At 34.4% G+C, this 18,486-nt stretch overlaps 1 protein-coding gene across 9 annotated transcripts in view; it reads right to left on the bottom strand.

Annotated features, from left to right (window-relative positions):
- FOXP2 (forkhead box P2) overlaps nucleotides 1-18,486 on the bottom strand; it is a 548,352-nt gene that overhangs the window by 150,120 nt on the left and 379,746 nt on the right. For 8 of the 9 annotated variants that reach the window (XM_036068397.2, XM_036068383.2, XM_036068390.2 and 5 more), the window contains one exon: nucleotides 4,916-5,005. In XM_036068397.2, coding sequence (XP_035924290.1) covers nucleotides 4,916-5,005 — 90 coding nt within the window. Of the gene's footprint in view, nucleotides 1-1,139; nucleotides 1,198-4,915; nucleotides 5,006-18,486 lie in introns of those variants that run through there. The other variant, XM_036068395.2, reaches the window with a different exon arrangement.

Here is an 18,486-nt window from a genome sequence, read left to right as displayed (position 1 = left end):
TAACTTTTTGATACACAGGGAATATAAATAACAAAACAACTTAAACAAATCTTATTAAATTTTCTGCATCACAGTACATTGCCCTACTCAAATGATACTGCAAATTTCTTTATCATGTTATTTTCAGTATTTGAAACTAAATGTGTTTTAGCTTCTAATTCTTATGTACTAGAAATCAGAAATTATGTTGAAGAGGAAATATTCAATATTATTCTTTACCACAGCATGCATGAACTTTTATAATTTCCTAAAACATATTTATCAATGTCTAATTCTATACCTACAGTTAGCATTTTCTCCCAGAATATATATCTCATTATTTATATTTTATACTTTATTCTTGATTTTTTCCTAGAATATGACATTTTAGAAGTGCTGATCAGTTTACTGCAGAATTTGTTTTGTCTGCAGGTGTTAATTTTAGCATTTTGAACTGAAGAAGTAGAGAAAGGTAGAAATTTGCTAAATTGTATTATATCACAACATATTTTAATGTAGATTATTAAAGTAATTACATAGGTAAAATAATTCTTCATGTAGTTTATATTTCTCCTAAAATTAATTTGTAAAATTAGTTCAAGGCATTAAACAGAACAAAGTTTCCTCAGATACTGTACAAAAAGATACTTGCACCGTGGTTTCCATGTATATGGGATTTAATACTTTGATTCCAAAACATTATTTTTGGCTATGGAATGCTAATAAAAAAGTGCTTTGTAACTGATAACAAACAAACAAACAAGCATACTCCTTAACTCATAAATTAATACCCAGCAAGATACAGCTATTCCTAAGAAATTAAGATGCCTATAACTTACTTCAAAAAAAATAAATCTGTAAGCACAGATTATAATATTTTGTCAATCAATTAGCCCAATGTCTTTATTTTAAAAATGTTGAGTGGCTTCCTTTAACTTAGGTGTCTAGTTTGTGGCAGAGTCAGAATAAGACCCCTAGGTTTAATTCACTTTTGCTTTTTATTCTTCCAATCTTCAACTATTTAACATAGTTATTAAAAAAAATGTTTAATTACCTATTGGAAAAGAGAACTTTATATTAGATTTTAACCTACAATGAAGGAAGTGATTACAATACTATATACTAATATTCATCTAAGATAGCAAAGCAATGTCATTTACCTTAAATTTACGTCTCTGCTCTGCACAGCTGTTGAAGAACCACAAGTCTGTCTCATGGCTGTAAATGTAACAAGAACAATAATGCGACCAATTTTCATACCTAAACTAAATTAAGTAGATTTGTCATAGGTTAGAAAACTGATAATGTATTTTACAAAAAAGATTTAAAATTTATAGATTATGGAAGTGTGCATGTGTGCATATGCATATGCAAATGTGTGTCTTTGTGTGCATGTGTGTTTTTAAAAAGAGTAAAAGAAATTCACTCTTTTTAATCTGGAAATTAGTTTCATGAAATTGAAAGCATTACTTATTCTCTTTGGTTAACTTTTCTTTTTATGGACCACTATGGGTATACCAACCAAGTCTAGGAAGTGCTAGAGAGTAGATATTAATAAATATCACAAATCAAGATAAGAGGCTGTCTTCAGCTGTTACAGTATGTTTTCTGGGATACATAGTAAGCATGTAAAGAAGAAACATCTGGTAATGCTTAGGTTGGTATCAGCTCCCATTTGCATCACAATCTTTATATATTATTAATCAATATGTCATTAATCAATGTACCTACTGATTGGACCTATTCAACAGGTGTTTTATGTAATGAATAGAAAATGTAAACATGTTTCAAATACATATATTCAGATACCTGTACATGAAAGTGAAATTACTACACAATCGGTACTCAAGCTTGTCAGATGTGATTTTTTTTCTTTCCATTTTGTATTAGATAGGCTAATATCTATGCCATCTGTAGCACAAAACCCTGAAAAAATGTAAATGAGAAAGTAATAGTAGATAAATACTAGTCTGCTAGAAATAGACTCTCTACCATGTCACACTTCAAATCTGGCTACCACTTCTCAATATTTAAAAGAAATCAGTTGAGTGTAACAAGACCTAATATTGTTCTTGTGACTTGAGCCATCAAAACAGATTTTTTAAAAATCTGTATTTTTTCAAACTTCATAAAATAGTTCTCCATCAAAACTGTATTTTAAAATGAAAAACGAATACTCTCCTTTGGTCCTCTAAAAATGTGTGATGCCTGATAAAGCACAAACCACCATGATTTATTATCAAGCACCAAATACCTAGCCTTTGCAAGTGCAGATTTTGAAACATGTTCAATTATCTTTATGAATTTTAAGAGATAATCTGCACCAACTCTATTTTGAAAGATGGGTTAAACTCTTAGTTAAGCAGAAAAAGAACCAGACTGTAGAAAATCATAAAAGTTTTGAAGTGTTAATTTCATATTAAATGGTTAAAAATTTTAACAAAAATATTCAACCGTTTTCTTTAACATAAGTGGTAATAGTGCAACTCACAATAAATAGCATTTGCAGATGCAAGGATAAGCATTACCTAATATCCTCATTTAACAACATATGTAAACTAGTATAAAATGCTGTTAGGTTTTAAACACAATCCCAGTATGTTTACCGTTGCTAAACTTATCAAATACTATGTATACTAAAACTTCAGGCTCACATTCTATTAACAGCAGGGTATTTTTTGGTGAACAGATAAGTCTTCATTCATTATTTCTAAATTCTCATTCATAAAAACCAACTGTTCATTCCTATGACATTTTGGCATTAGACCTGCTTAAAATACAAAATAATAAAAAAATGCTACAGTTTTATAATTTATACAATGGAGATACATTCATATTGATATGCATCATAAAACACTAAATATAAGTGACACAAGAAAAGTCTTTGTAGTAATGGTTAGCACCTGAAATTGTTAAAAGGTATTTAAACTACTTTCAATCACCCTTTCACAGTAAAATAACAAAATTGAGGACTTCTGCTCAAAATTTTATTTATACAACATCTGGTACATGAGCAACAATTTCTGATTTTAGAGTCATTAATATTCCTACATTATATGTGTGTGTTTTCTATGAAAAATTATGGATATTTTAGTTAAACGAAGTATCAAATCTTGCCTTCCAATACAACAACAACAAAAAAGAAAGAAAGAAAGAAAGAAAGAAAGAAAGAAAGAAAGAAAGAAAGAAAGAAAGAAAGAAAGAAAAAAGAAAGAAAGAAAGAAAGAAAAAGAAAGGGAAAAAAAACTAAAGCCCAGCCATTCTTTCCAGAGATGCCTTGGTAACCAGCAATAAAGAAACTTCTACTGGACTTAGCTTTGGGGAGGAAGGAACAACTACTTTGTCTATTTTGTCAAGAGATATGTTAAAACAGAATTAGGACAATATGTATGTAGTGTTTTCCCAGTAGTCGAAACAATAAACTCCTACCTTTGGCTTACGCTGCCAGCATCTAAACCTCCTTTGCTATACCAACAACAGTGCAAAATTCCCACTCTGAAGCCACAGTGAGGGAAACATTTCATTTGCTATCTTCTGTGACTTCCATGTAAATTTTTCTCTGTTCATGCAAATGTATGGAGAGGCTGTCTTGGAATAAGACAATTCGATGGAAAGACTCCAATCACTGGCATTACTTGGGGAGAGATGATGGTGAGGAAATTGTGTTGCCATAAAATTACTGATTAGTTTAAACAAAAGAGCGTGACATTTATTTTTAAAAAAATTAAAATGAATCTTCAACTCAGGCTGATTCAATACAATGTTTGCAATCATGGCAGACATTTGAACTTTAGACTACTGGAACACATCCCCTCTCCACAAGTCTTCCTTCTTCCCACCCACCTCCCACAAATGGGTTTGTTCCCAAGAATATATATTCTCATCTCAAATTTGTCTAGGGACCAAAAATTTAATCCAGTTTTTACATAATAAGTAGTTTCTGGATTGTGTAGATCAGTAGCCTGTAATTCTCTGTCATACATACTAAACTTCAGGAAGCCATCATATAAGACTTAGTTACTAACATCTGGGAGTACACCTGAAAATGAAAATAGACAGCTAGGCCATTAAAAAAATTCCGAGATTATTTGGGTAAAATAAAGCAACAAGAAAGATGCTTACTTTTTTTTCAAACTAAGCTTACCTTATTAGACATGTACATAGCACATGATTCAGGAAAAAGCATTGCTTATCTTTCAACAGAGCTGATAAACATTTTGAAAGATGTTTTATGTAACCTCAGATTCTACCTTCCAAACATTTAATAACTACACCCTAAAAATGTTTCTTCCCCCCAAACAATGTCCTATGTACTCTGGGTAAGATTATATTAAAGCAATGGTTATATTATGTAACAAAAAGTTACTTTAAAGGACATACATACTATCAGTTTCACAGGACAAACATGGTGAATAAGGACAACAAACTCCAGAATGTGTTTTTATAACTGTAGCAACAGCAATAACTCCTTGGCAAACTCAAACAGTTTTTTTGGCAACCCTGGAGGTTTTCTGCATTTGTCACTTGGATACAACTGCGGAGGGTTGTCTAAAACTGCTTTGTCTCCTTCCATACCATCTTACTATGGCTTTGCTTTTAAGGAAGAAATTTCACATTTTACTTTAACTTATTTGTGAATAAAATTCCGTTACAATCCCACAAGGGAGTTTTATATAAAACTTCTTATGCCTACATATCCTAAATGTGGTTTCTATATAATTTCTGTAATAAGTGACCTTGTAGACTTTTGAAATCTATGGGAATAGAAATTTTGTTTCCCTTTCAAGAAGATAAAATGAGCTCTCTTTTTGAATTAAAATTACTGACATATGCAAATGTAAAATTTTTCTGAATGTACACAACTGGGTCTGCACATTTGTTATCATTATGAGCATCTTTTAAAATAAGATCCCAAGGACAAGAATGCTTTACTAACCTGCAGTGGTCTCTGTTTATCACTGCTCTTAGGAGACTTCAATCCACTTGTTTGCTGCTGTAAGAGAAGTTGTCTTGCTGCTTGGAGAGCCTAGAAGTAAAAAGGGAGCAATATCTAAATACTTTGCTGAAGGGTAAATTGATTATCAATAATTGATTATTCCTTGGTTAATAGTAAAAGGCTTCAATGTATGAGAACCCCTTTCCCATCCTCCTTTCTAGAGAGAATTATTAAAGATCTTCTTCTAATGTGGTATAAAAATTCCACATATCACACATACACAACTTTACTTAAAGTCATGGAGATACATGTAATCCTGCAGGAAATAAAGTTAATTTGTTTAAAGTGCTTAAAGAGAAAAAAATCATAAACTGCATCAATAACCTCATTTCCACAAGGAACTTGTCTTTGAGTGTTCAACTAAAATGCCCACTCCCTTTTAAATTATCATTCAATTTGCATTTTCATATTACAATTTTGAAGCAAAAGCAGTAGACTTCAAGTGTTACCGGAAGCTGTAATTAAATTTGACAAATCAACATCAGATTATCTTGAAAGTGAATTAATAAGGATTTTCACTAAAGATTAAAAACACTTTTTTTGTACTTACAATTCAAGGGGAAACCTCTCCTTTGACAAAATAAAGTGCAGTTTTAATGCCAAATAAAATTGAGTGGTTTTCATTTGCATTCTTAGCAAAATCAGAGAACAAAGAAATTACCACTCAACCAATCAGGTTTGTTTCTATGTGTGACAGAATACCAATCAAAATAGAAGATGTTTTCATCTATTTTTCTGTTTTGTTTTTTTTTTTCCCATTCAGGAAAATAAAACTTAATATAAGAAATTATATTAAATTTCTTTTACAGGAGGAGGGACAGTTTGGTGAGTGTATTATATAAACATAAAAACGAGTACCCTAAAAAATACATATTGAGATGTTTTAAAAGTAGCAGTGTAAATTGAGGGGAAAAAAAACTTTTTAAGAGCCTCTCCTTTGCAAACTCCTTTTTTCTCCCAATAGCTGAGTTCAATGAACACTAATGATGAAATTTTTCAACACATACAACTAAAATAAATCATTGCCCTACTCTGTTATTCGGTGCTTTAGAATACGAGGTAAATTCTTCATGATGGGAGAAATATCTTAGATCAATATTCTACTATGATAATTGAGATTCTAAGCTGATAAAAAAGTACAATTTTGATTGGAATCAATGATCTGGTTTTTAAGAGAGTTTCTAGTATCCATGACAACAGTTGCTTTGACAAGATGTGCATATGGCATTACACTGCCAGCCGGTGTGAACAATGTTTGAACTACTGCATTGAGATGCTGAGCAAACAGAAAAAGTTGCCACGTCTTAACCCTCAGGGAAGGCAGTCATCCCCTGATCAATTATGAAAAGACAGAGAGAGGGCTGCTACAGTCTGGCTCCAAGCAAGTTCTCGGAGAAGGCAGGCAGACATAGAAACCAAAGTAAACAAACTGAAGGCACGAGCACCATCCCCTAACAACACTGATTTGTCTTCCCGGAGCAGGATCTGGCCTAGTTTGTAAAGCACACTTTTTACATTTGGAGACACACTCACTCATAGCAATCTTTTGTGTTTTGTTTTTTGTTTTTTCCCAATTTTCAAGTAATTCCAACCCTAAATGTTTCTAAGGATGGCACATTCCAGTGAACTCAGGCAATTTTATTATAAAGTTCACTTTGAAAAAAAAAAAAAAAAGACCAAATAAAAAATTCCACAAATACTTGATTATCACCAAACTTAGTTTAAAATATTTCACTTAATATTCTAAATAATACAGCTTTCCTTTTTTAAGCTGCAACCTATGAAATAACTCCAAATGACATTTTTTAAGTGGAAATTACTATAGTGTGACCTAGGCTGTATTGTGTCTATGTGAAACTCTCAAAGAAAAAAAAAAAATCCGTCAACTACTTTCGCCTTAGATGCCAAAATCCACATCAACTTTGCCTAATTTTTTTCATAAGATTATTATTTCCCTTTGAGTTCATCAGTTTATTTTGTATAAATGGAGTCTTAGTTTATATTTAATTCTGTAGCTATTTATTATTCTTGAAGGAGTCTAATGAACACAGTTCTGAATCTTGAAATCATGCATGGCTGGGACTAAAAGCACTCTTAGAAATCGTCTACTCTGATGTCCTCAGTTTAGCAAATGAGAATAATGAGGCCTAGAGTAATCAAGTGTTTTGTTCTAGGTCTCCTGCTTCCAGGCCAGAGTGCATTCCAGTGGGCCATACTGTCTCTGTCCCATCAAAGAAACCATTAGATGGCAATGAATAAAACCCTAGTAAAAGAGAACATGTGGCACCATGATGAATTATTTTCACCTGTAAAGAGAGAATATTCATTTATCAAAACCTAAAAGAAAAACTACAACATAATCTTTTTATGTTTGAATATGTAAGTGTTTGAATGGAACAACCACCACCGAATATATATTGTTTTTATGGCTAAGTGTTTCTGCCGTCCTTGACTTGGGTTTCACCATACACTCTACCAATACCTGATGGAACTCTAAACTCTTGTAACCCTCTGATCATTTCACCAGTTATTACAAATAAACTAAAGAATTCTAGAGCTGGACATAAGCCTTACAGATTGTTTAGCTTAGCCTTCATACCCTGTAGACAAGTGACTGAAGAACCAATAATACGACAATTACTTGATTAAAGTCCAAAGCAGTAGCACAGTTTGGTCAAAAGTTCAGGCTCTTGTCTCCCAAGCCTAGGACCCTATTCATTTCATCACCCTGCATGATGTTCATTCAGCCCAACCCAAACAAGTAACCCAGTGGAATATGTAACACCCAGTGGCTATAGAAAGACACTGGAAAATTAGATTAGAATTGCAGCTCACGAAAATCTCACTGGACAAAAGCATACATGTACTCTGTTTTTAAAGGAGTAATAATTATAATGGAATATGACCAATGGCCGGTTAAACTTTTAAAGTACCTTGGTTTCCGTATACACTTAGAGTTATCTTCAAAATAATCCGGGATCATCATTCAATACAAATTCTTATGAAAAAGGACCACTTGCCTATCTCAACATTCTTTTAGTAGCAGTAGAGACTGCTATAGTAAACATAAGAGGTGGGAGAACAAAAAGAACTCCAAGAGATCAGGATGATTTAAAACTCATAAGCAGGAATCTTAGGCAGTTTGCATTCTCACGGCAGGCATCGCATGACATTTTTATTCCCAGTATTCTGGATATCACTTTAGGACTGCATTTCAATAAACAATTGCTCAGAGACATTTAGTTCATCTTTGTAATTTATTATTGTACCGACGCAAAAGATGAAAGATTATGAGATAAAATACTTTCATCAATATAAGGTGTTAGGTGTCAAATTACATAAAATATTAATTTGAAAATCACTTGCCCACTTCAGTTGGTAAATAGAAAAGATAAATTCCAGGACTAGGCATTAAGTTCTACGAGCTGTTTAGGTATTTATATGATTACCCTCTGCAAAAACAAAAACAAAACTTAGAACAAAAGGCAAGAGATGTTTACAAAATCTCCTGTAATAATGACTGAGTGTGATTCTAGTGAACAACAAGAAAGAGGTTTCTAAGGCAGCCAAGCCATATCTAGTTTCCAAAAACACATTTGTTTTGAATTAAGAGTGCACTTTACTTAATGAAGTTATCTAATTTTAGTAAAGCTAAAAAAAAACTAAGGACATTTTAAAAATTGGAATCAGATTAAATTAAAATATCTTGAAAAGATGACTAAAAATCTTTCTAATAGATTAAAGATATACTTTGTGTTAGGCTGCCGAGGTGTGGGTATGCACAAGTTTTTCAGAATTCAGTGCATCTTGCTCTAAAAAGTGTGCTACATTTTATGTTAACTAACTGGAATTTAAATAAAAACTTAAAAAATAATCATTGAAAACACCATTCCTAATTGTTACTGTTTAATTTCAAATAAATTAAAATTCTGTAAGAAAAAGTCCAAGCATAGCACCCTTCCACAACTGTAATAACTTTATGATACCTATGAATCTCATATACAGAGAGTAACTCTAGTGAGGAGGTCATTATGAGAATTAAGAGTAAAAAAGCTTTGTAACCTGTCAGATCAATACTGTTTTCTTATGAAGAACACTGAAAACTTTCACCAGAAGTAAAATTGTTTGAGAATAGCTTAGAAACACCCAGTGAAACAAAAAAATGTTGAGTATCCTAAGGTTTATAAATAACTTCTTTTTTTTCAAAGCAAATATATGTATATTTTGGGAGAAAACAGACATCACTCATATCTCTCCCCATAAAAATAGGAATGCTTAACCTATCAGCCTGTTGCATTTGAGACATTAAAATGAAAAATGACATCTACACCCATTAATATCTTCAATGTATAAACAGCACAGCATGACACATTCTTGAGAGCTGAAGGCTACAAAATCTCTCTGAAACATAAATAACAAAGCACTCAGAAGCATATTTGATGTTGATATTCATCTCTGAGAAAAACACTGCTGCCTAGGCTTCTTATGAAAATAGATGCAGCCCAAATGGATCTCCTGTAATTGGTTTCAGATAGCGAGGTCAGAAGAAATATGATACAAGAAACGATTATGCGGAACAGGCAAAACAAGAATGTTTACACAGGCACTCCCTAGTTATACTGACAAGGGGTGTATACTTTGCAGATAACCAGAACCAAAAAAAAAAAAAAAAATTACCAGCAGGACATTCAAAATTTTGCTCCTCATACTCACATGTTTTAATCTTTAACTTATGATGCCTTTAACATGTTACTTTGAATACTGAACGTAAAATAAGTTTTCAAACAGAATTTCATTGTCTAATTATTTTCACAAGTGTGGTTGATAAAAAGCATATTCGGATCCTTCCACAAAGGACATGAATTCCTATTCTGTTCAGCCTTTCCTTGCATTATGTTCCCACTAAAGAGAATATACTGATAAATGTAATCTGAAGTCTCATAATGCTATTTAATAGAAGAAAATTAATCATCTAATTGTCATATCCTATTTTCAAACAGCAATCTATCAGAGTGAAATTATGCATCTGTAGCTATTGACCTTTCATTTTATCATGGCTGATCCATAATTAGACTAAGTTTGTTGGGAAAAAAAGCTAATTGCTAAAAAATGTTTTTTACAATAATTGTTATTTTTGTTTTACAGTATATCTTACATAAAGTTAAAGAATAAATGTGTGGATATATTGTGTTCGTAGTGTGGACTACTAGGGGAATCAAGTTGAGAAGCTCTTTTATTTCATGGTACTATAATAAGAGTCAGTAATTAATTATAAAGCATCCTATTTACCAATCAAATGTCAGGCTGTTCTGGCTCACATTCATGATGTAGATCCAAAGGAGAGGCAGTTGAGGTACTGAATATGTGATGGAATGGATTCTTAAGTCATCCTCAGAAGCTCTAACAAAATCCTCAAGGTTCAGACCCAAACCCAATATTCAGTATCTTTTAGGATGGCTCCAAACTCCCAAATAAGCTCAGAGACCCTTCTGTAAAAGAAACCTGTGAATTAATGCTAACTAATGGCTAAGACAGGTTTTGTTTTTTCAGGTCTGGAATCAGACACTCAGTTTAATAGGATGAACACCTTCTCCTCCTTAGAGCTGGCATTCCACAGGCTACAGTAAATAATACTAAGCAGCCTGGTATTCATATTTCTATTTTCTTTATTATTCTACTGCTAATAATAATGAATTGCTAATGGAACCCATAAAGAACATTAATATAATCTATACCAATACTAAATACAATTCCTGCTCACAAATTAAGGAAATCTGTCCAACTTCAAAAGTCCCAAGTATGAAAGGTAAAAAGGAATTGGAACTAATTTTATTAAAATTATGAAAATTAAGATTTTTACAATACTTCTTTATTATGGGACATGTTCCAGGAACTACAATGGTTTATGTGCATTCTCTCAGTCATTTCTCTTTCTGCTATAAAATATGTTATTACTTTTCCAAACATACTTTGGGTTTACTTTTTATTTCTCACATAGCTACAGTTGCTTTTTTTCCCTCATTATGAGGCCAATACCATCTTTAGTTTGGATATGGACTGAAGACCTATTACTGCTACACTGTTATAATGTCAACTGGCACACTAGATACTAAATGAAAATACATGCTGCTAAATTATAGTATAATATCTGAAAGTAAACTATTATTTGAATCCTGTATTCTGGATTTCCTCCTCAATTTAATAATAATAAAACTACAAAAGAGCTAGAATTTGGGAGTGTTTGTAAGAATAAAATACATCAAAAATTACTTGTCATTAAAAAATTTTTTGCAACTATGTTTCATGTACCAAGCAAAGAACTAAGCATTACACACTTGTGGCAGTAGGAGGTGGGTGATGTGACATTGTTTTTACCTTCAAAGAGCTTTGTGTCTAATAAGAAACATTTGGTGTAAAGTCAAAAGGTCATAAAAAGTGTTTTTAAAACATTTCAGTGGTTCATAAGTTGAAGAAATTATTTTCAGTTGGGAAGCTTAGATAAATTTTTATGGGGATGCAAAATTGGGATGAACTAATATGACAGTTCATCTTGAAAAGGTGACAGAACATGGCCACACCAAGGAGAGGCAAAGAATATGTGAGATCATACACAGTGAAAAGAAAATAACTAATATTGAATAAAGCATGTGCTTAGCTTAGGAGCTAGTTAAACATCATGGGAAGGTGGGTTGGAGCTAATTAATGGACATAACTAAACACTCAATGGCAGAAAGTCTTCATATTATTTAGAAGATAAAGGCAGATATTGCTAAATCTGCAAATGCTGAAATAAGTCTGACCCCACGACAATATTGAGGTCCTGAACCTACCTAGGTTCAGAGTGACCAGGCTGAAAACAGGTTCCCCAAAGTAAGATTAGACAGCATTTAGGACAAAGGGAAAGTATTAGATTGCTGGTAAAGAGTAAAGAGAGGGAAGACCCAGACTTAGGGAATATCTACATTTTGTTTAGAGATGAGATAGCAAAAAGGAAGACAATGCACAGTCACAGAAGTTGAAAGACTTCTGGAGAATGTTTAACATAGAATAACCATGTGACTCAGTAATTCCACTTCTAGGTATACACCCAAGAGAAATGAAGACATATGTCTATACAAACAGTTAAACATGAATATTCATAGCAGCTTTATTCTTAATAACCAAAAGGTGGAAACAACCCACATGCCCATCAACTTATGAATGGATAAACAAAATGTGGTCCATCCATATATTACTCAGCCATAAAAGGGAGTGAAGTATTGATAGATTCCATAACATGGATGAACCTTGAGAACATTATGTTAAGTGGAAAAAGTCAGTCACAAAGACCACATATTGTATAAATCATTTATATGAAATGTTCAGAATAGGCAAAACCGTAGAGACAAAATTGATTAGTGGTTGCCAGGGGCTAGAGGGAGGAGATAAAATGCAGTGACTGCTAATGAGTATGGGGTTTCTTTTTAGGGGGTGTGTGAAAATATTCGGGAATCAGACAGTGGTAATAGTTGCACAACCTTGTGAATATACTAAAATCCACTGAAATATATAATTTAAAAGGATAAATTTTATGGTATATAAATTACATCTCATTAAAACATATATTTAAATAAAAGAATTACGATGTTAATTATATCTCAATAAAACTGGGAAAAATAGAAAATAGCCAAAAAAAAAAAAAAAAAAGAAATTGTGAAGGGAGAAGATGAATGGGTTCTCAAACCCCAAAACTCAAAGAGGCTAAGGATTAATGAAAGTTCTTGTTGATTTGATCATTTGCATGTGACCTATCAGACAGCAGTTCCCACAGAGTACTGAAATAGAAATTGGGCTGCAGGGAATTATAGGGGAAAACCATGGCCACGAGTGCAATCAATTCTTCTGATAAGTTCTGCGAAGACCAAAATAAAAGCAAAATATAGTTTGAGAGGTTATGTGTGTGTGTTTGTTTTAAAGACACTTTGCTAATAAGCTAAGAGGGAGCAACAGAAGCTGTAAGAGGTAAGAGAACTGAGAAAGTTACCGGAGGGGATGTCAAAGGGCTAAACCAAGGAGCAGGAGCAGGTGACAGCCTTGTAGGGAGAAGAATCACATCTTGCTCCCAGACAAGTTGGAAGAGAAGGGAGGATAGGTGACTTTGCCAGGCAGAGGTAGGAAGAGGAGAGAGTTCACGCTGAACAGTCTCAATTAATTCAGACAGTAAGAAAGTGCAGTTACCTACTGAGAAGGAGAGAAAGATTGGAATTGCTGAGGAAACAAAACTGAGGAAGCTTTTCTCTCATTGCTCTGGGAAATACAGCTAGGAGAGTAAAAACTGGCATTTAAAATGTTTTTGGAGTAGGAGATGTACTTCCACAGACATTGATGACATATAGATATACGGAGGTCTTCTGAAATGTTGCCTCCATAACTAAATAAAGAACTACTTACTTTCCCACTGTTCTAATTTGGGATCATCACTACTCAGAATCTTTTTCTACTTTTAACGTGGCCAAGGGGCCTGGCACCTCCAATTATATCAAGTATTAGCTGAAGAGTCACTTACAATATGTGCTATGTTATTGTGCATTCTGAGGACTGGTTGTCTAGTTTTTAAAAGATAGCAAAATAAAATATATGTGTGATGCAGATACCACTGGCAGGGCTGACTATTCAGAAGTTTCTCTTTGCAACTAGGAGAGAAAATATGATGTAATGGTACGGACTAGATTTCAGGAGACATTCTTTTGCCTTTTATTAGTTGATGAACTTGGACTACCTAATCACACTGAGCATTCATTTTCTCATCTATCAGATGCAGTTAATAATATTTACCATTGACTATAGGAGAGTGGTGAAATCAGAGAGGATAATGTATTTGGAAGTATTTTAAAAGCTAAAGTATAAAGTAATATTATTTCAAGTGAAGACTTTTGAAATTATGTCATTCCTCCAGTGGATATCAGTTCTTCCATGTGTAAGTACTGGTCAATTGAGACCCACTACTGATTTTTAGCTTTATAAAGATTGCTAAATAGGTATGTGCATTTTAACTAATAGGCCTGGCACATAGTAATTCCTGAAAGTTTACCTCAATATTTATTTAGTTCTCCTATTCAGTAGAAAAATGTCTCATTGGGTAGGAAAAATATCTTAACAGTTTCATGTCCTATCATATTTTGCAAAGTTGTATTTTAATCTCTGCTGAGACCGAAATGATTTTTATCTTTACAAATGAACTGGTGAGCTACACCCCTCCCCTCTCCCAGGTCCACTTCACCATTGCTATGGGATCACTTGCCCTCAAGGATCTTTTAATATGGCAGGAAAGATAAAAATATATTCAATATAACCACACTGCAACGCAGAAATGTGCTGCATGCCATTAAAAGGTACAAAAAGGCTATAGGGGTTCAGGAAAGACAAAAAGGGAAAACAAGAATTAATGCTTGGTCAGTGCTCATTATCTGCCAGCTATCATTCTAAATTCTCGCACATACTATCTCATTTCATCCTTGAAACACTCTCCTTTATTACAGAAGTGTAAACTGCAGCTCAGAGTAGTTAGGTTATATGTTCAAGCTGTTTCACATACCCTTGAAATGGTGTCAGAGATCTGAAGGACTAACTGGCTAACTGCGAAACTAATGCCCTTTCTACAAGGAGTAGTGAGGAAGAGTATATCATTAAAGAGACTTTTATTTGATAAAAAAAATAAGTAAAAAACCTTTGGGCATAAGGAGGACAAGATGAATTCTGAGTCATTAACAACATTGCTGGTTATGTCAACTAGAACAACAAAGAATTTCAAGATCCCAATCATGTTGTTTTTCTTTTTCCTTCTTCTTCACTAGGAGAACTAGACATACAAGCTTACGTACTAAAGGCAATTCACTATCCTTAAAAGACAGTGTCTTTGAAGTTATTAACACTTGATTCATGATGGCAGTTCCAAACAAAAAACCAATATTAAAGATAAAAACATTTTAATAATCATCTTCTATCACAACCAGACACAAAACAGTATCATCTGCTAACAGGCATTAAGTAATCTGTACTATGTTCTGTTGGGTTTAGAAGTAGGGTTGCCAGACAAAATAGAGGATGCCCAGTTAAGTTTGAAATTATTTGTATTTTTACTTGCTAAATTTGGCAATCCTAGTCACAAAAGTCTTTCAGAATATGTTGCCAAGACATGGGGATTTTTTTAATACTGAGTTTTTCATTTAAAGGTAAATTCTTTTTTATTTTTTTTTTTTGAGAGAGAGTGAGCATGTGTGGGAATGGTGGTGGGGGGGCAGGCAGAGGTAGAGGGAGAGAGAGAATGTTAAGCAGTCTTAAGCAGGCGCTGTGCTGGGCATGGGGCTCCTATCTCACAACCCTGAGATCATGACCTGAGTTGAAATCAAGAGTCGGATGCTTGACTGAGCCACCCAGGGACCCCTAAAGGTAAATTATATTCCTTTCATCAGTGGAAATCTTTTTTCAGTCCTAGTGAGTAAATGATGTCATCTTAGCCATATTTTATAGGTGAGTCAGGGAGTGACTTGGGGGCTTGGTCTGCTTTCCTGTGAGAGAGGATGTTCATGTGGCCACAAATGCATAGCGAAAGGAGGAGGTAGACCACTCCAAAGGAAAAGTAAGTGCACCAGTTTTTGGAAAAGCCAGACCAAGAAAAGCAGAGGGAAAGTTTCTTTTAGAGTTTATATTCTTGCTTCCTGCAATTGAGACACAGATGAGAAAAATGTAAAACTCTGGCTATCACTCTCCCTTCAGCAAGGATGAGGCTCAGTAGCCAGGAACCCTGAGGCAAAGATTATGACCCTGCTTGGCATGGAGGGGAGGAAATGCTACAGCAGATCTAAAGGAAAAGAGCCTTGAGGCAGAGAGCCTCTGCCTACTTAACCCAGAAGCTAACTAGGCCAGTCCCAGAGGAGGAAGAGATAGTGAGAGCAAAACCACTTGAGAAGGGAGAGGCCTTGATTAGTTCAGGTGCAGACAGAGTGGGTTGCAAACCACTAAAGGAAAGCGCTTACAGCGAAAATTAGAGTGTTCTTAGAAACAAAATGACACAGGGGCACCTGGATGGCTCAGATGGTTAAGCATCTGCCTTCGGCTCAGGTCATGATCCCAGGGTGCTGGGATCAAGCCCCATGTCCCATTCCTGGCTCGGTGGGGAGCCTGCTTCTCCCTCTCCCTCTGCCTCTCCCCCTGCCTCTCCTCCTGCTCACACTCTCTCTCTCTCTCTCTCTCTCTGTATCTCTGTGTCTCAAATGAATAAACAAAAAAAAAATCTTAAAAAAAAAAAAAAAAAGAAACAAAATGACAGAGTGCCAAAGAGGCCTCAGAAATTCCAAGTTCTAATTCTAGCACCCTTCTGGGTTTCTAAATGACCTCATCCCCATCAATGATGAACTCTGAATACAAACATTCCTTCTTCCCAAGCAGTTTACAATTTACTAGTCTTTAGGGCAATCTAAAGGGCAAAACATAAACTCAGAAGAGAAGAAATGCTAGTCATTGACAGCCAACTGCTGATTAAGCACTGCATTATTCAAAAAATACTGATTGAATGAATGGAAGAAGGAATACATTTATAGTAAGATCATAGAATTTTGTGTTTTTAGGCTACGTAATTCACAGTGTAAATTATGAAGCACATGTATGCCTGTGTAATATAGTTTGAAGCAAATTCCCAAAGATTAGATTTTAGAGATCTTGGACAAACTCCCCTTAGAGAAAAATCCAGGACATTTCCATTGTGTTCCAGCTATCACAGAGTTTAGGTTAGATTATCTTCAGCATATGAAGTGGCAAATTGTAGTAATTAAGTATAAGGTACATACAAGTGTTATTTTGAATAAAATAAAATGTAAACTAATGGTGGTAATAAGCATCATCTTAATACATCAATAACTATGTTTCTAGGTAATTTTTTTGGAGTCTTCTGGGCTTTTGCCCTAAAAATCTTCTTAAGCTCTGAGTTTTTAAAATTTAACTCTATCAAAAAGGTTAAAATATTTTTCTGATTTAAAAATCATTTCTTATATTTAATTATCTGTAATATGACTCTTAGAAAATATGTATATAAATAAAAAATTATAATAGCCACTTAGAAAATAGTGTCCCTGGGGAGAAATCAACAGTTTAAGAAGTAGAAGATAAGAGCGCCCAGAAAGGTTTTTTGTTTTTGGGAAATGTCTTGATAAAAAACGAAGTTCCTAAAGTTGACTATCCCTCTACTATTTCATTTTCACTCCTTAGCTTATTTCCTTTACCACAATGAGCCCTAAGACTAGGAAGGTTGGGAGAAAGAAAAAGTTTCTCCTTTCCTTGTCAGTTCTTCTACCAAAGGTTGGTCGATGGCCCACTTATTTATTTAATCCCCCCGCCCCAAATGCTTTATTGTTTCCATTTGGTCCATGGCTTGGGAGAGGACTCCAGGGTGGTTAAAAAGCTGCCTAGGGGCTGTAGGGAGAGGCTGAGGCACAAACCATGGCACCGAGATGAGGCCAGAAGGGGACCCTTAAAAGCTGTTGGGCTTCAGAGGCGCCTAGTCAAGCTTGAGGGTGAGCCTTTCTTTTCTTTTCTAATATTTTATTTATTTATTTATTTTTGTTAATTTATTTATGCAGAGCGTGCACACTGGGGGAAGGGCAGAGGAAGAGGGAGAGAAAGAATCTTAAGCAGACTTCGCACTGAGCATGGAGCCCGACGTGGGGCTGACCTGAGCCCAAATCAAGAGTCCAGCGCTTAACTGACTGAGCCACCCAGGTGCCCCTGAGGGTGAGCCTTTTGAGGAGATACTTGCCCAGCCCAACATGGGGTGGCCCACTTTTTGAAGATACACATAAAATCCAACCCCAGGGAGCAAGTTTGTGCATCCTGCATTAGCACAAGTGACTTTTTTATTAAAAAAAACTCAAGTCATCTCATACTTCTATTTGTTAGGTGAATATGTTCGTTTACCCTTAGTGTCTAGTACTGTAAGCTCCTTAAGGGCTAGACATGTTTCTAAAGAATCTTTATGTCCCCAAGAATGTACAACACAGTAGCCTGCCCTTGTGACTCAAAAGATACTTAACTGAAAAGTATGTTTTTTTAGACATTTCTAAACTTGTAGAACACACCAAGAATTTAGCTGATTCCAGATATTTGAGATGTAACTTGTACACCAACAGAAGAAACTTCGCATTCCCTCTAGGAGTAGTCACCATGCCTTGCACATGGTAGGTGCTCTCAGACATCTACACTGATGACTCTAGAAGATTCACTGGTGATCTACCATGACACTGAAATGAACACAGATAAGACTTCTTTCCCTTTATAGAGTGATATTAAAATTTTTTATCCATGACTTTTCCAAAGTGTATTATCTCTTTCATTATTTTCTTAACAGTCACAATCCAAAAAATTACTACTGACTGTCAGAAAAGCTTTACCTCATTTTCTTCAGTTAGAGTCTTTCAATTATTTTAGGCATAGGCCTAGAAAAATAATACATACATGTGGGCATCATTGTTATTAAGAAT

The sequence above is a fragment of the Halichoerus grypus genome, chromosome 12, assembly GCF_964656455.1.
Source record: "Halichoerus grypus chromosome 12, mHalGry1.hap1.1, whole genome shotgun sequence".
Classification (NCBI taxonomy): Eukaryota; Metazoa; Chordata; class Mammalia; order Carnivora; family Phocidae; genus Halichoerus; species Halichoerus grypus.
This window is presented reverse-complemented; position numbering and strand designations above follow the sequence as displayed.